Below are 25,127 nucleotides of genomic sequence, written 5' to 3'. Positions count from 1 at the left end.
TATCATAATTAGAAAGTATTCATGTTTTATTGTAGTGATTTAAAATGTCGATGAAATTGGAAATATAACAAGATGCCATTAAAAATTGTGTTAATCTGTGTGGAGAGCTGTCATGACATGAATAAAAAGTAGAAAAGTAAAATTTCAAATGAGAGAATCTTTATTTTTTCAACGGGCGGTATTCTGTAAGTTCCCGTACCTTAATGATATCCTAATAAAATAATATTATTTATGTTTATTTTGTAATCTTAATCTGCTTCTTGCTTGCGATTTGGACAAGATCTGATGTTCGAATTGTACCCCTGAATCATATATGTTACCTTTCCAATGCGAGAAACATTACATTCTGACTTCTTCGTTCGATATTCCCACATTTTCCTCTCAATTTCCTTTAGTTCTGTCTCAATGCAATCCTATGGAATAGAACAAACGATGTGTCTTAACAGATATGTGTCAGACTAAAAATTCAGATATATAAGGAGTTTAAATGTTCATGAGTATCCTTGAGCCATATCAAGGTACCATGGAGCAGGGAGATTTCTTATCACTGTAAAGGTACCTACCAAACCCATTTGAAATATTAATTATTGTAGGAAATAAATGTCGTGTCTAAATCTAATCTAGATGCATATACTGTGATTAAATTTTTCAGTTACGTGTGCATGTGTATACGAATGGTAATTCTGTTTTGTATTTTATGGTGCAAATTTCATTTATGTCTACAGGTTTGAAGTTAGATACTTTATGAACATTTCCCGCTTCAAACTACATTATTTACAATCATTCTTTTTGTAAAAGTACGTATTTATTAAATAATTGTCTGGTTGTTTTGTTATTAAATGTATAATTTAGCAAATTTTAGGGTAGTTTCTCATAGGTATAATTTGCCACAAAAACAATAAATGGAGATAATATTTTTTCCTACTTAAGCATGGTATCAGTGGCAAGTAGAACGTTCGTCGTAAAGTTTTTCAGGGAAGATAAAGGCATTTTCTTGACGAGATTGTTAAAGATATATGATTCAATTGTATTGAACTAAAGCATAGTCTGCGTTGTATGCATCAAATTTAACGATATGCAGATATAACGTTATATAAATGATCTGCAGCTGAAACATGCACCGGACACCTGCAGAGATACGCATGTGGCACGTACATTACAGTGACCGAAAACATTCGGAAAAGGACAACTATTCTGTTACTGCGAAAAACCATTCTGCGAAATCCTGGTGAACTTAGAGTACTCTCCGATTGATAAATAGGTCATGTCAATGATTACGGGTGTACATCCCACTCATATCTTACAATTATTAAGTGGTATCATCCTTTTATAAATGGTCTCGAAGCCATGATTGTCCACGTTCTAGTTGTTGTTGTTTGTTGTTGTTGTAGGGTTTAATACCATTTTTCAGCACACGATGGCGGCCAGTATTAATGGTGGAGGAAGGAACCGGGAAAGCCCCTGAAAGAACCACCGACCCATGAGAAGCTACTGGCAAGCTTACTCACATACCCACATTAGCCGAATCCGAAACACGAACCCACGCAGACAGAGGTGAGATGGCAGGGATCCGTAATGGAGAGCGCTTTAGACCACTCGGCCACACAGCCCCTCCCCCCTTCACGTTCTGGAAGACTTGTTTCTGAGACTGACGAGCGGGAATTAGCTGCGAATGGGGCAACTGATGAAGATATTCGATACAGAGTGCAAGACATTTCCGTTATCATTGGCATTAACTCGTCATTTGCTTTTAACATATTGAAGAATCATTTAAAGCTCAGAACATTTGTAATCAGATGGGTTCGACATCTGATGAAGGCTGATTGGAAAATATTATCTCGGGTCTAATACGCCAAACAACCACTTACCACATTTGAAACAAGTGACCAGAGACAAGTAAAAATGAATTTGTCAAAGGTGATGATAATGGATTTACTTTATGGAACCCGACTGAAGAACAAATCAGAAAGTATTTTTTTTAATTTAAACGAGACCGTCGAAAACGTTATATATATATATATATATATATATATATATATATATATATATATATATATATATATATATATATATATATATAGAGAGAGAGAGAGAGAGAGAGAGAGAGAGAGATATTAGATGCAAAATGTCCTGTCATCCGGATGCATGTTTCAGTTCCCTACAAAGTGTTGCTAACATTTTGAGGAACATACCTAGCTACTCCTCCCAGCAAAATTAACAGGGCATGCGAGACGAAGCACTGGTGTATAAATTCATCGTTGTAACCGATATCAGGCAAAATCTGAAACACTCTTCATGCAGTCCTCAATCACACCAAATGATTTTTGGCGGAATTATTCATCAGCAATTCGTTATGTGAAGGCCGCCAGGAAGTTGAAATTGCAGTTTATCGGTGCATGAGTAACATTCCAACTTGGAAATACAAATTTCATTTAATACATCGATACTCAGACTGTGAAAGTGTGTACAGCTGCATGAAGAGTGCATTGATGGGATGCACTGATGTACTGTTCGTTAATAAAGAATTGTATTGTACGGCATACAAATGCAAAGCATGTTCATAATGTAGATTACTATTCTTTGTCATCTCCATATCAACGCAACCGAAAGAATTGTTTAGATCCGATGTATTATATATTAAGTAAGTGAGAACGCAAATATATTAGGAACAGAGCTCCTCGATTTGAGATTTTAAAATCCGATGAGACAAATGCATATTTAATGGTACATTATCTGGGGAAGATATGTAATCTTCGGTTAGTTTGGTCCATCCACATATCTCATTATACAAGGAGAGATGGCGGAAGTTGAATTTCCGATCAGCTTACGTTACTGATTCTGCTTCTGTCGCGCGCACATTAAAATAATTTTAAAAAAAACAACAGAATTGTAATCATCTTGAATAAAACCATTATCGAAAGCATGAAGTACGTTGGACAAAGTTATAACTTGCGTACTAAAGCGTTGCGTGAATGTATACTGCATATATTTATGCATAGTTTCATTAGTGCGTTTACAGTGGATTTAAGACAAATCGCTAACAATAAATTGGTATTGTCTGCATTCTAGATAGTTTTCGATCCTGTGTCTGATAGTATTACTGCAATTTATCGGCTAACGATTCAAATCATTTGTTGGAGCTCAATGCAGACGACAGGTATGCGACCACAACGGGACGACGGCTAGTGGTTTGGTATGACTCATTGTTGTACTTCTTCTCGCAGCAACAATTTAATCATTCAAATAATAGATATCGTTCCTTCATATCCTAATGGTTATTTGTCTCCATGAGGATGGTAAGAGGGTATAGGTTAGGTGCATTCTTTGTTGAATGTTATGGTGCAGTGTAGGAAATTGCCGATAGCTATTACATTTCATTTCTATGTATAGTTCGAAAATGATTATTATTATTTCAGGCTGTGTAAGGTTTTTGTAGGTAACTAATAAATTTTGACACTTAAACAGTAAAGGAGTCATAATTTCAGAGGGTAGGATTGGACAATAACTTGTAATAACCTTTGAACAACTCAAGTATCTGCAGAACAAGTTATATTATCCCAGCAGTTACATACCTCGTCAGGTAATCCAGCATAAGAGAGCATTGCTTTTCGTAGAGTTATCGCCCTTTCCTTCGTTGAGGAGAGACATATGTTATAGGTTTCCTGTGGACAAATCCAAAATAGTCAAGTCACTAATATTGCATAGGTGTTATTCATTTAGAAAGCTCCGCCAATGTTTTCGCAATACATATATTATTATGCAGATAGCAAAAAACGTATATCGCTTATAATATTCAATTAACCAAACTGCAACCTGAGTCGGAGTAATGACCTTAATGATTCTATGTGAGCAGCGATATATTGAAAGAACTATGGCACTTGTTTTTTAACACATAAGCGCTAGCAGATGAATATAAAAAAATAAAAGTAAACACTGGCAGTTACATAGCTATTCAGTGGATAGATTGGATTATTTAACAAATAATAATACAAGACTATCTAATTACTGGCTTTCTTAAATTACGACTGAACAATTCGAAGGTATTATTTCAGAATAATTTCAGAAGAGGTGTTGCACTGGTCGGTTGTGTGCACTAATTGAAACTTATTACATTGGTCAATTATTTATCTTCTCAACTTAGCAAAGACAGACAAAGGCTTAAGGCCTGAGAGAAAACCAATAAATGAAACAGCACTAGATTACGCCTTTTCTGTATGATCAATTTCATGATCCAATACCACATATATTAAAGCATTAGTGCAGCACTTATTGCTGTGTCAGTCGGGTACATAGTGAGAGCCACGAGTGGTGTTTATGACGAAATGCTCAAATTATTATCGCACAGGCATCATACACAATAGCCGGAACAATGTAATATAGCATTGCAGATTTTCATTTCCATTACTTTCGTATTAACGCGCTCCTTCGTGCACAATCTTGATATCGTTAAGCTAATACTGTAGCAAAGTTGGATTATGCGCATTTGTTTATAGCGTCCTGTTTTAAGGAATTCTTAGATTTGTGTGATTACTTGTGTGATTATTGAAATTCGGCGCAATGGAAATATCATTAGCCTGAAATAATTAACTAATTCCTAGGAGCAAACGTCACGGATTGAAGTGTTAGTAAGTTTCCATGATGCCATGGTTCACTATTAGTGATTGCAGGCCAAAACCGAATGAATGTCCCTGTGAGTAAGATAGTCCATATTAAAATCTAGTTGTGTATATTGGTTGTGTGACTGCAGTGGCAGTATTTACGGTAGGAAACCGGTAAATTACACAAAGGAATAAATAAGAAGGGACTCGGCAGATACTGTTTATGTCGCCTTGGTGGCATATGGGGTGCAGTTATACTGGCGAAATGTGCCTGGAAAGCATACATTGAGTGGCCTAAGTTGGCGGAGTTAAAATAGTTCCCAGTGTTAGGGGATACTCGTATATTTTATACGGCGTGAACGGCTGGCGGTACGAAACCCTGATGAAGAAAAACCATGCAGATGTGCTATTGATATATATTTGGCAGGTTGTGAGATATGTGGTCTTGCATTGATTAGAGCATACATTTAGGTATAAAACGAACACGTCGGGCTTTCTAATTTACAACTGAAGTTGTATGGAAGTCTTTGGAAATTTGGGGTAAACTTATGACTTCTAGCGAGAATCGCGCCAGGGTTTTGACAACCGCTTGGTCAAGTAAAGACCCCTGGCTTGTATACTATATGTTTGTCTTATTAAATAGAGATGATGCAGCACAAAGAGTTAGACACTAAACACGTAACAAAAGAAACTGTAAATATAAGTCATTTTTGCTTTGTATGTTAATGTTAAGTACTAACTACATTTGCAAATATCATCTGTGGTAGAAAGCTATAAGCATCGTATTTCAAGGCCAGAAATTTGGAGATCGAATCTTGATAGCAAAGAACAAAAATAATCGACACAAAATGAAAACCACCACATTGTCTAAAGCAGACCATTACACTCCGCGATGAGAATAAATTAAAGTTCTTTGATTAGAAAACAATGTTTCAAATTTAAGGATAATATCCAGAATCAAAGAAACTCCATGAACGCAGGACGCAAGAAATAGTCAAGGAGAGTCAGGCGGAGCTGGTCTTGTAAATTAGCAAATCAATAAATGAATACAATTTAAGTACTGGTACATGTGGTTAATATTATATGTATTATATCATACACATATGCAGAGGTAAAAACCAATATATATATTGTTAGCTTAAAAAAACAGATCAACTAAGTAATTTCAATGAATAACTAAGAAAATAATATGAAAATATAATATAACACACGATATTAAAACACGACAGCAACGTTTTAAATAAATTATGTTTATCTTCAAACACTTACCCACTCATATTAACATTAGGAGACAAGACTAATACCTTCCGAATCCAGCCTGCTGAAAAACGAAAGTCACCTATTTTCGTTTATTTCAAATAGACAAAGGGAAATAACTGTTGCCCATTACCTCTCCTTGTCTCCGCCAAATATCGGCCATTTTTAAGCTGAGCAATAGTGAACATAGATGCTCGCATTGCGGCGTGGTAGGGAGGGTTTTTAAGATATCTCATTGGGTAAGTCTATTCGAAGATTCATAGCTTCTTTCAAAATCTGATTTTTCCTTGAAATGGAGGAGAATGATCATATGACACATCTTTGATTGTCTGGTTGTCAAACCAGCCACTGAGCCCTCTGATCTGAACTGCGTTGTGATCAACTGAAAGGACGTGTAATTTGCGTGCCCTGCTGACGCTAAGGCAATCGTGAAGCATGTTGTGTCTGTTAGTAGCTTCAGCGAAGTGTGAGGTTCAGGCTACAACATATTTGAAATATTCCATTTTAGCACCGAGGATAGATTCCATTTGGTCCCTGCAAATCATACTTTGGTAGCAAATCCAAAAGGTCTTTATCATGACCAATATCGTGTCTTCCATTATAGTAATTGGAAGTTCAGCATCAGGTGAGCACTCCAACCATGTGTACTGTGTTACGTAAATTTGATTTAATTATATTTGATTTAAGTTGTATTTGATTTGATTTGATTGTTTGTGTGTTTTGGAGTCTTTTAGTTTTCTGTACATGTCAATGTAATGTAATTGTCTTTACTAGGAATGTGACATTTTCCAGAAAATTCAGTTTGACCTAAGTTTTCCTTAGATAAATAATAATAGAAACACTTGTTTATATTTTTGACATAGTTCTTGGCCTTGATTGAGGGTAACGTAAACAACTTTTTTCTGGAGTAAAATGATTGGTTCTTATCAAAAGACATACGGGAGGTATGTGACTTTTATATGTAAACATGATCACGTGATCCTCTATTTCGCAATTAAACATTCCCGAAGTTGCGAAATACTTAGTATTAATAGTAATGTTTAGAGAGAAAGAGATCCAAGAGTTCTGGGGCTTTTAAACACTTGATGTCAAGTTGTTTTCTTCTGCTGTGACCAGTATTGAAATTTTTAGTATTTGAGTTATATGTTAATTCTTCTTCAGATTACATGGACTCTAAAATATTAATTCGTTTCTCTAGAAATATTATTGTATTCATACAGAATTCTTGAACAAGTATATTTCTTGAAAATTTTATTTGGATTTCAAAAGCTGGAGGATAAATTATTGTGTTTGTACAAGGAACTCTAGACTTCAACACAGTACAGGTAACAACAAACGTCATCGTGGAATCATTAGAACATTTCAATATTAGGACTTCAAAAATTGTATTCGTGGATTATTTTTGTATTATTTTTGGATTTGATTTTGGGAACAGTAACTTCTCATATTTGTTCATTTTTACAGTATATTTCCAGGGAAATTATTTTTTTTTATATTTTTCAAAGCTTGTTGTTTTTATTCTTTCTTTTGTTACTGTTTATTCGAGCCTAAACACGTAACATAAGAACTTGTATCGGTACATACGGCCATTTCTGCATGTGGCTTCTCCAGATAGATTATTGACTTCAGCCAAACACGGCTGCGCCATTTAATGAGGAATGATTGTACTGCTGATGAGTTCTATGATCCGAGTTACGTGATCTCATGGAAGCAGTACCCGATTGAGACTGATGAAAAATTCCGTACACAGGTGGACAAAACACTGGAATAGATGAAGGTCAGATTTTTCCCAGTTTACAAGAAAGCCTTGGTGAAGTAAAAGTGAAAAGAGATCGTTCCTGCCTTGAAGTAGAATCGACAATATCATATTTGTTTGGAGGATGCTGTAAACCTACGCTGCCGTCGTTTTATTTGAAATCAACCGGAACAGGGTGAAGACGCAATCCATATTCATGGTACAAACCTAAGGGTTCCTACTGAGGTAGAAGGGTGGGACTTTGAACTGATAAACCATGTCGAAAATCGAATTAATTTGCGTGACACTAAGTGCATAGGGACATGAATGTCTTAAATCGAGCCTTGCTGAATTCTCTTCTTTCGGATGGAGAGACGGGCTGATCATGAAATGTCCCTCTTGACCTTTGGTGGTATTGAAGTATTGTTTGAGGTGACTTCCCGTGTGCCTTCTAATAAGAAAAAGCATAGACAAAATTCCCGTAGAATGAGATTTTGTACAATTTCCACCGCTTGTTGGCGATAAGTGACCATATCTCCTGTTGTAAAAGGGCATCTTTTACACGATCTGACGAAGAGCCCTTTCAAACCAATATGGAACCCCAACCGTCCTGAGAGAAAAGGGTAATCCAGTGAGAGTGAAAATGTTGTAGACGGCAGCCCGCCGGTAGGCTGGCTACGGGCGGGGGAGGGGGGGAGGGCTTAACATGCCAACCTCTATCATTATGAGGCTTTAAAGGGAGAAACTTAGCTTCCTGTCTGCACTGTGTCTCCTACGCTGTTAAGACTTTTATCTTCTGCTGTTGGAATGGAATTTATATTGACTCTTTGACTGTAAAAAACTATTGTCCCTATTCAGCCTGCCGTCCCTCTTTTGTGGTTTTGATTGATTGTCACAAAATGCCGGGGCGGGTTAAGCGGTAAGGTGGAGGGGAAGTAATTGAGTTGTTTGCCTCAAAAGGTCTTAAAACTTTCCACGAAAAGTAAAGGCGACACAACTGGGTTATCGGCAAAGCCAAAATGCGGTGCGGCTTAAGGGATGTGCAATGTAGGCATGCGTCATATCTAACCAGATCGGAAGTGGCGGAGACTGTCAACGCATTGTAATATAGTGTTGTGTTGCTTTATCAATTATCAGAATAATTCTGGATGTCGCGTAACAGTCGTGGTCGTTGCCTGATTTTTCTGCCGGACGAAAGATGGCTAAAGATGCTTAATGTATGCATAGATGAAGTGGCAACTACATTCCTATCTTGGAATTAGCCATAACAAGATTTTTGTCCACAGTGTATACCGTGGGCGGGAACGTCAAATTCCGCGGTATTTTGTCAAGTGATGGGTCGTTTGTACCAAAGGAGTATGCATGTGCCTTGTACCAACGGCAGAAAAACGTCGATGCTACTTGGTGTTCTGCAAAGCAAGCCTTGACATTATATTGATCACTAATCCGACCCAACATACGATTATTAATCACTTTAATTTTGTTATATTGGGGAAGTATGCGCTACGACGGCGTTTTTTATTCGACGTCATAACCTTATAATTCATGGTAGCTGCAAGGGATGGAGGGCAATCTGAAGCCATTAATAGCTTATAAATTTTGTCGATGGCCGCATGGAAGCTAAATTCCGTTCTTTCAGTAGTAGATTGGAGTATAGCTAGGTTGTAGATAAGTTCACCTTAATAACCTTTTTGTGAGTCTTGGTGTGGGTCTGCCTACATTTCTGGGTATACCTTTACAAGAGGCAAAGATGACGATAACTTATCTTTAGCTAGTTCGCTGGATCTGCCTACAGGAAACGCTTTGGACATAGTCATGTCCGGGTCCATCGTTCGCACTTGTATCTCACTGATGGAGGGTTGGATTGCCGGGCATAACTATGGCGTGGATGACGATATACAAAATCTGGTACGGTATTAACCGGTACTGGCATAGTCAACGGTCGGTGTGCACGGATGGATTCTTCATTAACACACCGATGGTAAACTGCATATGCCACAAATGATTCGGCCGGAGGAACCGATCGATCAATAAGATCCCCATGAATTAAAAACGGCTGCGTCAGTCTATAAATCCATTCAACAGTTCCGAACGGCTAGACAGCAAAGACACGTCCAGTTTGGGAACCAATGGATCTGGTAATGGCACCATGTATCCGTTCGTTCAGGTTCTAAGGCCATGCGCATATATGGGTGGCGACTTATGCCCACAGGGATGCCTATAGTTGGCAGAACCATTCCCCAAAGTGTCATAAATTCCTGTCTGAGACACGGAAGGGACAAGAGGCGACATTTGCCGTGAAGTTATTAATTGCGTCGTCGTCTCATGTACCAGACAAAGAACATGCGAAACGGATTTGTTTAACGGTAGATGAATGTAACCCTTTTGATAATTTTTCTTCCAGTCATTTTGACGTACTCATACCTTCCTGACGCCATAATTGGGGGTGTGGGCGTCCCACACACGGCTCACTGTAGATGTTTATATAGGGTGGAGACTTAACACAACCTCGTCCTTTCGATATTTGGTTCTCGAATACTTTCCTTTCTCTGCTATTTGCAATAATGTTGACTAAAAGACCTTAGACCAAGTCTTACACATGTTGCAAAAAAATGTGCATCTGGTGCATCCCAGGAACTTGTCATGGTTGTCTTCAATGGTCGTGAATATGTTTACATTTAGTGCACGTGGTCACTATCACAGACTAAAACTACACAAAATTAAGGATAACTAGTAGAACATATTAGAAGAAGCAATTCAGTGCGTAAATTAGATGCAATTATACACCGGATACTAACATGACGTAGTAAGTATTACTCAGTAAGACATCTACAACGATAGCGTGGTCGCCATTGTGTTATAATGTGTTATAATTGTGTTATAATGATTCTTAAAGACTAAGACCGTAAATAGCAAATTCATCCAAAATACTGAAGAAAATATAAAAGTAACGCATACCAACTGTGTAGCAATGACAAAGGAACACAATCATTCCAATTCGGAAGTAGCTGCTAATAAAAGCGTATAATATTGCCTTGGATACCAGGAGGTAGTTTCATGCATGTATCAACACGGCAGCGACGCTTCAAAGCTGGCTACACCGGGTGGTGGCATGGGGTGGTTGAGGGCAAGTGTTATTGGCATTTGTCTATATTAAATAGACGAAAAGCTACGATCTTTGTCTTTTAGTATGGCTGGTTTCGGGAGGTAGTATACTTATATCCTAACTTTAATGAGATTGGGGAATATATTTGAAGGAGAAATGGTAATATGTGAAGTATACAGGCACATTGATACAAATGATAACTTATAGAATTACGAAAGCAGTTTGTTCAATGTTTGGTTGGGAAAAATTGACAACACAAACAATATGTAGTAAAATAGATATCCATTAAATTCCTTTAGTTTTATTATCAAAATATGGTACAATGTTAATTGGTTACCGATTTTGTGAGTTGTGGACCTGAAAACCCATTAGACATTGGCCTAAAGCAAATAGTTAGAAGCTATATGTGGAAATGACATGAATGTTGTTATAGTATTGACACAACTAAATTATAAAGGCATACAGGTTATGCTTAATAAACTAAATACCCATGTTGATGCTACAATACCAGGAAAAGCAACACAAACATTAATCGTCAAATCAAACATAAAGTTTAAGAATAAACTGGATTTACGTAAATATAAAAAACAGAATAAGGTCTTGAAATGAACAAAATAGAGGCTCGTAATAACAGATACAAAAAGTCAATACATCAGCCGTTTTCGTTGACATGCAACAATTTACTAACTGTTTTTGACACATTTTGTAAATATTCATGAATAAAACTTGAACTATTATAAAAATGAAGACATTATCAAATCAATAAAGCCCTAAGACGTTCAGATTGAACTATACGAATTTCACGGCAAATATCAAAAAGGATATTTAGAAGTTTTGCCAAATATGTAGATAACTATGATCATACAAGAAGTAATACTATTAAAATTACAATTGCAGACGCCAGCAGACTTTAAATGAGTTTATTGTTTATTTGAATCAATATGATATTATATATTTAAAGAAAATGAATCCGATATCCAAATACGTGAATTGGTAACTTTATGCCTCAAAATGTAAAAAATTAAAATAGTTAAAAAGGTAACATGAAACTAAACTGAATACACGGATCTTCAAACTAGTAAAACGAACATTGACCAACGCAACTAATTATGTATTAAAATGTTTAAATAGTGTAAGACTGGATGGAACATTATATGAACCTGAATTACAAAGCGCAAGAAAGGACTTATTTTGGCAATGAAATTATTTAAACGCGGGTACAAGAAAAAAGACACAAGCGTTCGGTAAGTGTAAAGATATGCATGATTCAACTGTTTATTTATGCTTTTATTTTATATTTAGTATATTACTACTGAGCTTAGGCGTCAATTTTGTACCTGGTTTTGTCAAATAAACTGTTGTTGTTCCTTTCTGTTATTGTTTGCATTTTATGATATAGTTTGTTCCCAGAACAATATATTATTAAGAAGGTTATGGTTTATTGCTTCATTACAGCAGGGACATTTACACATTTAGTTTGTTTGCTATTAGCATTATTTTAAAAACGTTATTGAATAAATCGATAATTTGAAGCGCAGAAACTCAATGCTAATTTCTGTTTTATTTACACATTATAAAATTCTCCTTCTCCTTCGGATATCATACTTTATCATCGCAATGTATATTTTCTTTAATAACTTTATACACACCTTCAGTACGTACCTTTATTATTACAAAGTCTGTATCATTATATAACAAGAGATATTTTATCATTATATTTTGTTTCTTTAAATCGTTATAGTAAAATTCATATAACAACCATTTTGATAAATTCATTTCTGCACTCCTGTATACATTGATTAAATGTTATTATTAATTTTGTCGTGATGATCTAGAACAGTTCGTCATTAAAGATCTTTCGTGGAATAAGTGAGCAAATAATTTTCATATTCTGTATTTTATTTCAAAACAATTTATGTGCAAATCTACTAAACTTACTATATACCATCTTTCCCTAGCAACAGCGCTTATTATTATGTTGTACAAATGTGACTCAAAACTCACTACCTCGTTGTTTTCCTTAGCTTTTCAATTCTGTTTTAAAATAATAAATGATTTCGTTCATCATGGTTCATATAATCTCAGTACGCATTTAATTCTTGTAATGTTCCACCCTCAGGATATATTTAGTCTGTATATTCCATAATATATTTATATATTTCTCTTTTTTCGATAAGATTGGTACACAATTGTAACTATCCAAATTATTTTATATCTTTGCGCGAAAAACAGTGTTTAAAATTTAATGAATGCCAATGATATTTTCTTCTAATGGAATCTGTGCCTAATGGATAATCAATGTGATCATCATTTAACTCTTCGGGGTAAACTTGAGGAATTTAACAAATGGAATCATCATCTGGATTTTTTTCTCTCTCCAGTTGTCAGTTTGTAGGACAATCTTTTAATATCCTCCAAATGGAATTGGTTGCTTCATAGACTATTATTTCACCACCAACTCTTACCCACAAATACCAAAAAAGATCATGGTGTACTTTTGTAATTATTTCTCTTTTCTCACCAACTTTCGTTTTTATTTTAACAGCTTCACAATTAGCATATACTGCAAATATAACAGGTACATATCTTTGATAATTTTTAAAATGAATTAAACTATGTTCTTCAATAAGATATGCAACCCTTTGCTCTGACACATTTAGACTGTACAATGATTATCCAGCTCTTGTCTTCTGAATATATTAATGCAATATATACATGCACAGTTGTATGTGCTTTATCTGAGTTATATTTACTAAAGGTAAATTATACTGTATTCACACATAGTTTTTTTTCTGTATTAGTTCTAATGTGAACCGTAAATCAGCAGCTTAGTGGGTGATGTGTTAGTTTATGCATGATTGATAACGGCAACTACCTTACCCAAAACATTAATGCACGAATTGTTGAACTTTTCAAATTGTTTTATATAATTTATTTGTACTGACAATTCAAGTTTATGGGACCTAACTTCTTTGTGTAATCAATGGTTGTATTTCGTTGCTTTTGTGGATATTTGTTATGAGGCTCTAATGCTGATTAAACAGGGCATTCCAAACAATACTTGTTTTCATTCATCACCATTTTTCATTATTTTATATATTTTATATTCAGACACAATCTTAAATACGATTAGCCTGGCATATTTAGATTTATGAGTGAAATACTTTTAACTTTGCAGTCAAATCCTGACACACAAATCATGTATTGGCGTAAAACTTGAACCATAGCCTAAAAACAGGAAAGTTTTACCAATATTACTATCATCTACATTTGCACTCTTCTGTAAGCATGTACGCCCAATATTCATCACCACTCCTTTTATCACATTTACTTTTAAGTACTAGACGCTAATGTAGTGGACGACGTATTTTTGACAGATTTCTCACGAGAGCATATATAGCTTAAATATCATTTTATTAGAAAATTTCTTTAACCTTTTGTTTATCAATGATTAAATAGGATGGTTTTATCATACAACTAGCAGCAAACATTTTTTAATTGCTCTTTGATTACTGGCCTTTATATTTCGGTTCTGTCTATTCTCTAGAATCACATTTAAAGCTTTTGTCTGGTTGCTCTTCTTCTTGAAATCTATCATCTTTTCAGATAGTTTACTTGCTGGTTAGTATGTTTGTACGAATGATTCAGGAACGTCTATACCATACCGTTCATACCAAGTATTGGGTTTTGTGTTTGTTCCTAATTAGGGTATTTACTTCTGTACAGTGTTGTAGTTTTACCTGCCGGTAATGAAACCATTTTATATTATTGTGCCTTTTCCACCTTTATTCCTATTCACTTAGATACCCTACATTCCTTGGCAGAATGTTTAATTAAACATTTTGGAACCCTTTTAGGAGCTAATTCCGTAGCATACCAAAGCCTTGCTGAATTTTCAGCTGACTTTTTTTTAGCTTTGGCAAATAATTTGGCTAGCAACTTGATAGCTCTTTCCTCCCTGGGTCAACGTTTCACGGCTTGCATTACAGCTTTGGCTAATTGTTTGGCTAAAGCAGCTTTAGCTTTTTTTTCCTATTGGCGACTTGTTTAAATGAATGTGTCAAAGTCCAAGTAATAGCTGGATCTATAAATGTTCAAACTTTGCTAACCTTTTAGTTGCTTGTTTTCCAATTTGGTGAATTGTTCAGCTAATACCATTTAGGCTTTCTTTTTCTTGGCTGCCAATTTGGTTTTAAGGAGGCTCGTGTAGCTCCCATTTTAGTTTGTTGTTTATAAAACAATATATTAAAATGTTAAGAAAACAAATGTTTGTTTTGCTACTTTTATCGGCGATCTTTTAATAATAGTCTGTATACGTTTAATCCCTTTTTAATTTCTTTTTAATTTCCTTAATAGTACTTTATATTTTGTCTTTAAACCCTTTAAAAGTATTCATGTTTCTAAATTGATATTTAATATTTCTTATTTAAATCCTTTCAGCATTAATTTTCATTTGTATGTGATTATTATATATATATATATATATATATATATATATATATATATATATATATATATATATATATATATATTCTTTAAGCACCTTTTTTGAACTGAATAAGGGTAAGCTAATGATAATGTGAGCTAACTAAATTATGTAAAACATATAAATATACGTATGTCACGATACTTAGAACCATGCTCTAATCATACATTTACTACATTTTTTAAACTTGATAGCAGCTTGTTATTACATCGTTATCATGATTGCTATATCTCTATTTTATAAGTGATCTTCTACACCTTTTCCAAAATATTCTTCTTTCCGTTATCAGTACCTTTACCGTAACGGCCACATTAATGCTATCATTATCATTAATTGTATGACCTGCATCTAAATTATGCTTTAATATTAAATATAATCAATCAATACGATTTATATTTACTGCAATTTCATAACAATTACAAATTTGATATATGTCCCAAAGAAACTATTATACATGAAATCTTCACAAACGTCTTAAAGATATATTGCTATCAGTACGTAATGTCTTAACGGCACGAATACTATCTTAATTGTCTATAACAACGCAGCGTTCACTAAAATGATATTAGTTTGAAGCCTTTCTTCGATGTAATTTACTTATACGTAGGCTTCTTAGTAAAAACAAAAACAGGATTGAAATTTTTGTATTTATTTTCAGCAAACCAGCGATTTCATTCTATTACATGGAACATAGAGAACAGTTGATCAACTTTGACAGATTTCAAATCTGAAATAATACATTTAGACGTACGTAACCACTGAGTAATAAAAAACAAAAATCTGAATTACTCTACTCTTACCTTGAGAGCCTGAAGAAGCAGATTCACAGACTGGACCTCCGTTTGGCCTTGTGTCTCTGTTAGCTGCTCATATGCGTCTGTCCACTCGTTGTCATACAACTCCGAAAATTGATCCACTAACTTTTCGGGCCTCTTAACATCACTCAGATCAGTTATGTTTGGATTGTTGTCAATCAGTTTCAAAGCTCGTATTTCACTTAACCTGCATCAAAATGTTCAAACTATTAGAGCTCAAGTTTATGTACATATATGTGCTGTCTGTCTGTATGTACATATGAATGAAGGGTATTCATCAAGTTCAGAATATTAATGTGCTGCGCAACAAAATTCCTTCTAAGTAAACAATACGTCAATACACCCCTCACAGTATTTCCCATGTACCTTTCAGAACGGGGTTTATTTCTCATGAATTTGCTACCATCTTATAAATGACGAAACCACCCAAATACTAGGATATGAAGAGAATTGCATCCATAAACTGTATCCAATTAGGCCTTGATATCAGCCAGAGAGTACCCGAAGTGATCCCGGATTTTAAAGTATGCTCTTTGTATAGTAGCAAATTATTTTTCTCCGCCAATTTTAGGTCACACATTACCAGTATTACGTCACATGCATTTATCAGCAGTGTCCGCGGTGCTGCATGTGAAGGTGCATGTTATTGTGTGGAGCGTTGCTTTGTCTATTGACCTTACATTTATTTACAGTGTTCAAAGAAACAAAAGGTAATAACAAATTATTCTAAACATTTCAACATTTCAACACCTCTCTTATGTATGTATGTATGTATGTATGTAGGTAGGTATGTAGGTAGGTAGGTAGGTAGGTATGTAGGCAGGCAGGCAGGCAGGCAGGCAGGTAGGGATGGATGGATGGATATATGCTTTGTTTTGTTTAACTTGTTCATGCAAGTTTTCTCTCTACTGGTGTCTGCATTTAATGGTCCCTCTTGTCCAAGATATAATAAATGTTTTGGAATTGCATGGGAAATGTTATCTGCAGTTACTTGAAAACAATATATATATTTAAACTATCCAGAACATTTATGAAATGGTTTATTTTATATGGATTTCAACAACTTAATATCCTTCTTTCATCCGTTTTTCTCTGATTATAATATGCATGGAGATCACCTTCTAAATGCCAAGGCGCTGTTATCGTAAATTGTGTCTAGAAAGCGTAACACTATAAGGGTTGGGGGCTATTGATTGGTCACATGTGACTGTCGCCTGATAATACACAGCATTCATTACGTTGCCTAGAAATACATAAACAAAAATAATATAAACTTGTTTCGTTATGTTTAAGATGACGTACTGAAATAGTACATAATCGGAAGGTAGCCCCTCTGCTGAAAATTGCACATCCCTTCAGTGAACACCATTTCATACCATGGGGGCAGTGTTAATAGTAGTAGCAGCTTGATATCATTGGAATAAGTTGAATGCATACTGTTTGCATTACAAACAGTATTTAAGTATTACAACTCGAAAGAAAGGAACTCTGTTCAGACATTGTTTCCTGCCTTTTGCAGGAATCTATTCTAAATGAAGCATCAAGTACCATTTGTAATGCGATGTGTAAAGAACCACACAAATGTGAACCTGAAGTAAACTTTCTCTCAAAAGCTATTACACAGTTTGGTCTCTTATATGTGATATATATCCACCTCTTATGTGTAATATGTATCTAGGAACGGTTAGGGTTTTTCCAATCTTTTTGAATGACATCCCCTTGCAATGTGCTAGGGAATACATACTGATAACCATTCATATTTCTGAAGCTTGATAAAGTATGTCTTGGAACATAAGTTATAAATGTTACCTAGCGCTAGTTTCCTGTTTGTACAGAACACAGATGAATTGTATGTGTTAAAACTTGTACATCGATGAGGACATACATGATTTTGAGACATGGATGTTGGTAATTGTTTATTCTAACATTATGTCTGCTTTGAGCTGTTGGAGTCAGCAGAATTCAAACATGGTTATATAACATGCCCTTCGTGTACACAATATGGTATTTAAAAAAGTCCCCGTTTCTAAAACATCTGAAGTACAATGTATGTACTTAGTAACTGAACATTCACGAAAATCAATCAAACGCAGTCTGCTTTTTGTATGTTGGATATAGCTCTCAGGAAAGACATTCAACCCGTTTGCTAAAACTAATTTTCTCCTTGCTCCGGTTGACTTTTACACACAGCACTTCTTGTATAATCCCTATGGCAAACATGACTGGCAAATAAATCGATTAAACAGCTACATGCGTCTAAACTCAAAAACAAACAGTGACGGCCTGCATGTATTTTGAAAAAGTCAATAATTACACCTATGACCTTAGAAAACAAATTTAAATTACGCCTTTATTTCTTTCAGCAAACTAATTAAAGGACTAACAATATAATATCTTTATCGGTAACCGACCGAGAGCAGCATACATGGAAACGTTTCCAGCCATTGTAAATGCTAATCTATTATAAAACAAAAACAAAAGGTTGGACATTTTTTTCAACCTTATATCTCCCGTCGTCTATGTGGCAGTTCAAAACTTTAATTCGAAAAATTAAAGCTAGGATATTTTTTTATCTGCTGCCAAAATTTCAAAAACAGAAAGTAAACAATACCCCGAGGTACTCAGCGAAGGGCTATCATTGCCAACAGTTTAAGGATGAGCTAAGGCATTAACGAATGTTTAAACTTTGTAAAATATCATACATTTTGCTCCTAAATGGTAAAGAATATTTTCTGTAGAATTATTTAATTTTCAATCATCTTACAATTTGATGATTATATCAGATTGTGCAAGCGTTAACACCAATTACAAGAATGATCATGGTTAAGACGTTTGTAAAAAATATCATGCATCATACTAAAGATCAACATTTACCCAATGAAAAATCTAAATCCATTAAACCTTTGTTTGCAGAAAGAAAGGAATATAACTATAGAAGAGCGGTTTGATCTCGATTGCTCATATATTTTCAACGGATGGGGCTGAGGGTGATGGAACGTATGCCGCAACTCAGAAACTGTTTCAAATCTAGATCAGGTTTATCTTTGTATAATTCGTCATTTAGACATAGTAAGAAAAAGAACTTAAAAACGCCATGATTTTATAAACTAGTCAGAACATTGAGATCAGACTTAAAGTGAGAATTGTTAAAGAACATGAGCACACCCTTTGATATAATAATCCACAACGACATATCTCTATACAAAGAGGTGATCTGGGATCATAAATATATTTCAAGGAAATGGAACATGCTTATCAATAATATTATTTCACAGTATATTTTCAAGAGAATTGCTACATCTAAAATACTGTTTCTGACAATTTAACAGTAGTGAACACGACTCTTTGACTCCAGATCATTCCACAGGATAAACCGAGTAAGGATGTAACAGTTGGGCACTTATGTTTTTATTTTTTGTTAAAACTGTCTGTATGCTTCGTGAAGTTAGCCAGGTTAGGAACTTATTTTGACAGTATTATTTGCTTAAATAAGGCCTTATTATAATTCTCAAAGGTTGCATCGTAATACACGGATGTCAATTATTTAAGTATAATGTCTTATTTTATTTGAAAATAGTTGTTCTCTAAGTTGAAAAAGACAAAATCATTCAACGCTTCTAATTAAGTGGTCATTGTAAGAGTGACGATAAACGGTGGGTGATTATATTATGAAAACCCGATCAGTATAATATCGTGGACAATATTGTTAGGTTCATTAAAAGTGATGTCGTGGACAGAATCATAAACACTGAACGTTAGAACTCGTGACACCAAGTATAACATATAAAATTCAGACAGGATTAAATATTAACATCTCAAAGCTAAAGTATGTTTACTGTCATTAACATTACATACTGTCAACTATCACAACATTTATTCAAAACCATTGATCCAATTGATGAAGAAATACATAAATGTCGCTACGATAATGGTAGACCTGCCTGCCCGCTTTTCAGCTCTATCATAAAGCGTATAAGTTTGACAATCTGAGTATTAATTTGTTTGACTGTACTTAAAAGAAGTGCCATACTTTTGTATTGTCAAGATGACTTTCGGTAAGGATAATGTATGCTTACCGTTCCGACACAGTGACATGATTCTAATCTGACTGGAATCAGGGAAAAAAACTAATTGGCAAGCAAGAATAAGAACTTGCCTAAATTAAAGAAAGTTGAGTTATCTTTCTAGCACATAAATTACACTTGTGTGCTACAGTTTGATTATGTTAGACAGTAACCAAAGCAGCCATATACAACATAAAATGGATAGTGAGATTACAAATCTACATGTTGTCGACTTTACGAGTACTTCGCTGCATATCAAGCATGCATGCAATTTATATAAGTATGTTTGCATTTCTTGTTATATGTTGGTGTATGAGTGTGCAACATACAGAGAGACAGACAGACAGATAGACAGACAGACAGAGTGTGTGGTGTGATTACGATTTGTAACGTAGCTTCAACAATTTTCAGTCATATCACCTCGATGTCTGCAGTGTGGCAGTTTACAGAGATGTCTAGCACTGGGGCATCATGCAGCAGATAAGCATCATCATGTTCCACCCATTCACATTATGATGACCCCAGGCCGACCAGTCATAACACTAACGTCTTAATGCAGGGCGCTTAACGAGGCAGCTGTTCGTACCATTTTTATGAGTCTTTGTTATGACTCGGCCCAGGTTCTAACCCGCAACCTTCCGCATCTGAGGCGGACGCTCAAATGACTTGGACACCGGACTGGAGAGAGAGAGAGAGAGAGAGAGAGAGAGAGAGAGAGAGAATGAGAGTATTATTCTTGGCTCCTTACTCTTCGTTTGTTTCTGGTACGGAAAATAAATCAACCCGGCCACCAGTCGTACTCTTTAACGAAAGAGCACAAACAAGGGAACGACATATCATGATGCAAAAATAAACAATTGTAGCATAGAATATAAACTAGACGAAAGTGAGAAATGCATTATTCTATTGTCATTTGCAGGGAATATCGTTTTTGCTTGATGGATTATTTTTATGGCATCATTAAGAATCAGTATGCAATAAAGAGATCACTGTTTAAGGAATAGAGACGTATATAATTATAGTTTGTCTTTTGGTAATTCTAAGACGTTAATGTAGTTTATCATTACTATAATTTATTTATTTTGTAATAATATACCCTTGATTGTTTCGTCTTTTAAGCGGCACAGGCTCGCTCCTTTCCGTGACACCACTGACTGGAAAATTAACTGAACTGTAAACAAAATACAAATAATGCAAATAAAGAACTTATCCAATAAAAATTAATTGAAAAGATACATGAATAAATAAATCCGCAAGAAAAATCATTCATCCCAATGTTAAACATTGCTAAAACATGATGCAAAGTGTTTAGACATGGCTTAGTTGTATCGAATAAAGTGGTCTTGAAAGATGATGGTGACGGAAATTGAAAGTATTACAAACGCTGACTTACGAAGCAAACAGTGTATATTATAATGGATACAACATCTCCGATTGTTTATAGTATAAACCGAGAAGTTACATGTAACAGCGACGGGGACCTCATCACTTTTTTAACGTTTATCTTAACGGTTTTTATAAGCTTAATCCTTTATATAACTCTTTATAGATTTCGTTTTCATTAGAATGAATCAGTATAAAACTAATTCATTTTGTGACAGGTTTGCTATCATCATTTGCTTTAACATTGAGGCCAAGGTCCTAAAACTTATATAAATTTTGCTCATATTTCAAAGAAATTTTTGTGAATCTTAGGAGTCGACCATTTAATGTTTGGAGTTGGAGATGAGCCTCTTGTCTTGAATCTGACCTCATTTACATGCTTCATATTGTTTACGCCGGATCGTTTGACTTTGTTTTGCATGTATTGTCTGTTAGCTTGGGCCAGTCACCATAACAGCCCGTTCCATTATATTGGCTTTGCTAAGTAAACACAAACATGTTCGTGTGAGCTGTATATTTAGGATACAATTATACTCCAACAATTTACATCCAAAATAGCAAAGGTATTTATACAAGCTGATGGCTGGAAATGAATAAACATAAAGTCAATATGAAAAATGGAGAGTTCAGTTGTCACCGAACTAGCGTTGTCGCTGTGGGCCTAATTGAAATAAGGCCCTCTAGAAAGTAATCTACGTAATAAGAGATGTTGTCCTATTATATAACCATCTCAGTACAATTTTACATAGGATATAATGGGTCCATTGCCGGGGATATGATCTTTATTTTATAGCTGTTTATAAAGCTTCTTATATCTTTACATTAACATTTTCAAAATACTATGTCGTTATATTTTGATGATCTGGAACACGAAAACTCGACATAAAATATAGTGTTTAGTGAGCTTTAAACAGATAAGTGTCACCATTTGAATGCTCAACGTGACGAACGGTCCACTTGAATACCGATGCTACCCAGATTAAAGTAAGAATGTTGTCTTTTTCATCAGAAATATGTAGCACGAAGCGTAATGTTATTTTGGAAAAAAAGAGCAGCAAAATATAATTTCTAAAACAAATACCTGCCTGAATCGGTGCCCATAACAATAGATTTGTTTATCACATTATAATTTTGTGTCCTAGTTCCGTGAAAAAAAGACCACGTTTTCCGGACTATTGAAAAGTTACTTACCATATTTATCATCATATATAATTCATGTATTTTTGTCTCATTATTTACGTAACTTACAGTATAATGACAACGTCCGTGAGTTGCAAATTTCTTTGTTGTAGAACTTGATTAAAAATATCATTAACTGATTTAGTAAATCAGTATGTCCATCGTAAACCCTATTGGTCGTTTCCTATGCACTTTGATATCGATACATTTTAAATAAGCTAACACAGTTTAAGTAGTTTTTGTTTGAACATGTGCTGTCCTTTTAATTGGAAAAGGTATAGATTTTAATAGAATTTTATATATTGAATCTACTTGGTAGTTTTGGAATCCTCCAGTACAGAAAATGATTGTAGTGTTTCTGGACACAATTATTGAACCCTATTCAAATGAAAATGTAGGTATACAATTTGTCAGATAAAGCTGCCAAACTGAACGCTGCAAGTGTTGTGATAAGTTGGAAAGTGGTGCTATAGGCCACTGTCCATATAATAGTATATACGAATAATGACCCAATAATCAATGTAACATGGATTGTAAAGTTTCTTTGGAATCATGTTGAGATCTATGCAATGTACACATAAACTATCGAAAAGTTCAATGTATTACTAGATGTTACAGCAACGCAGATAGAAGCCTAATGCTCGATTGAAAATAATCACTGTCTTACCTTGCAGTAGATGATCTTCCTGCGAGGGTCCTATAAATGATATATCATCATAAGTATTGGAATAAAAACATGGGCCTGTAAAAATGCGAAGAATGAACCAACATTAAACATAATGAAATCATTCCGTGCGTGTTGAAGCTGCTTTGGAACAGCTAAATTTATGAATATCAATGAATGATATCAGATTTTGTTCTGACAGAGTGCATGGCATACTCAAAATTAAATAGAACATTCATTTAAAACGGTTTAGAAAACCTAGTGTATGCAAATTAAATATGCAACTCCTAGGTTTATAATTGTCATTCGTGTACACATGTTTGAATTCAAACATTTATTGGAAATCTTACTGAAATGATTAATGTTCTTTCAAATAATTCTCAACGAGACATGTCTGTAACCCCGCTCATATGAAACTTATATTTGGGGTTAAAGCCTTGCCATTAGTATCAATGTATGCCCGCATATGTAATAAGTCCAAGCACAATAATCACTACTTCAACTTTGTACACTTCAAACGACAATTACTTCATTTTAAAAGAACGATTAACTCTATGTTGTACCTATGATAACTAGGTTTATAAAGGCGATCAAAGCGTACTATAAACAGTAAGATATGCATGAACACTGAGCCTTTAATGATATTAAAGAATTTACATATATTTTTAACCGGAACCTGCTAGGATATCTTAAATCTAAAGAAGAAGGCTATTAGAGATAAGTAGATAGGACTGGAAATATTTGATTATTGTTTGCTTGCTTCAACTGCAGATATATATATATATATATATATATATATATATATATATATATATATATATATATATATATATATATATATATATGTAGTTGAAGAAGGCATACAGATCGCATAATAATGACGGTTAACTGACTCTATAGTGACAACTGACACTTTTGAAAGGCTTACCATCAGATTGGGCGCCGAACTTAAAACGTCAGAAGTCAGACCAATCATTACAAAACTCTATTTTGTAACTTTATTTATAAACTATTTAAAACTAGGCAAGTGCGTTTAGGTCATTCTTCATTTATTATTTTGGAAGATTTGAAGTGAGAGTGTATATGGACAGGGTGTATTAACACAATTTATCTGACATCCGAATCAAGATGACATAATTAAAGTTAAAAAGACTTGGAAGACCAACACATTGAACCAGTAAATGCACCTGGTTGTGGGTTACTAAGTACATAATGAATCTTATAAAAGCTGGAGACCAGCTGACAATATTGCATCATTAAGCAAAAACGACGTGTAAAAGGCACAAGTTTCACCAAGAATGGATAACAAAAGCACACCTCTCAATCGGAAACGTTACCACCAATGAATTCGAACAGAGCATAACACATACATAACAGTATAAAGGAGGATGAGAACTCTGAGTGTTTGAAAGATAAATATGACTAACAAGCATATAATAATGAATGAATTATGTGGCAAACAAAGACGGATAAGGGAATTACTTGGAACAATATATGCTACACAAGCTGAAATTACAAAAGCCTATTTTATAGCAATGTCATCAATGAAAAATAGACTGAACAAAACTCATCAAAAGCGTGTCACGGGCAATATGTGGTAGGACAGTGTTCTCAATGATGAAGATTGCCATCTGAAATAATTAAACCTTTCATATATGACTTGCCATTTAATCACTGGAAGGCATTGTGCCATCTTTGTATCTGATCTAGCTAGCATTCACATATCCCGTGTTTCACCTAGGCAATCAATATTGTCCGTGTTTAGAGTCAGACATACGAAAAGAGGCACATACTATGACATCTTTCGGCTCACAAGGTTATATCAGCTGCCACCAGCCTA

At 34.7% G+C, this 25,127-nt stretch overlaps 1 protein-coding gene across 1 annotated transcript in view; it reads right to left on the bottom strand.

Annotated features, from left to right (window-relative positions):
- Positions 1-248: 248 nt before the first annotated feature.
- LOC149800354 (uncharacterized) overlaps positions 249-25,127 on the bottom strand; it is a 102,168-nt gene continuing 77,289 nt past the window's right edge. Inside the window, exons 10-14 of the mRNA XM_089958397.1 lie at positions 23,291-23,320; positions 21,158-21,232; positions 15,983-16,184; positions 3,573-3,662; positions 249-413 (exon numbers count right to left, since the gene is read on the bottom strand). Coding sequence (XP_089814523.1) covers positions 249-413; positions 3,573-3,662; positions 15,983-16,184; positions 21,158-21,232; positions 23,291-23,320 — 562 coding nt within the window. The remainder of the gene's footprint in view (positions 414-3,572; positions 3,663-15,982; positions 16,185-21,157; positions 21,233-23,290; positions 23,321-25,127) is intronic.

The sequence above is a fragment of the Sinohyriopsis cumingii genome, chromosome 5 (genome assembly GCF_028554795.1).
Source record: "Sinohyriopsis cumingii isolate HCF-2022 chromosome 5, ASM2855479v2, whole genome shotgun sequence".
In the NCBI taxonomy this organism is placed as follows: domain Eukaryota; kingdom Metazoa; phylum Mollusca; class Bivalvia; order Unionida; family Unionidae; genus Sinohyriopsis; species Sinohyriopsis cumingii.
The sequence above is the reverse complement of the archived record's forward strand: the minus strand, read 5'-3'. Positions and strand labels throughout refer to the sequence as shown.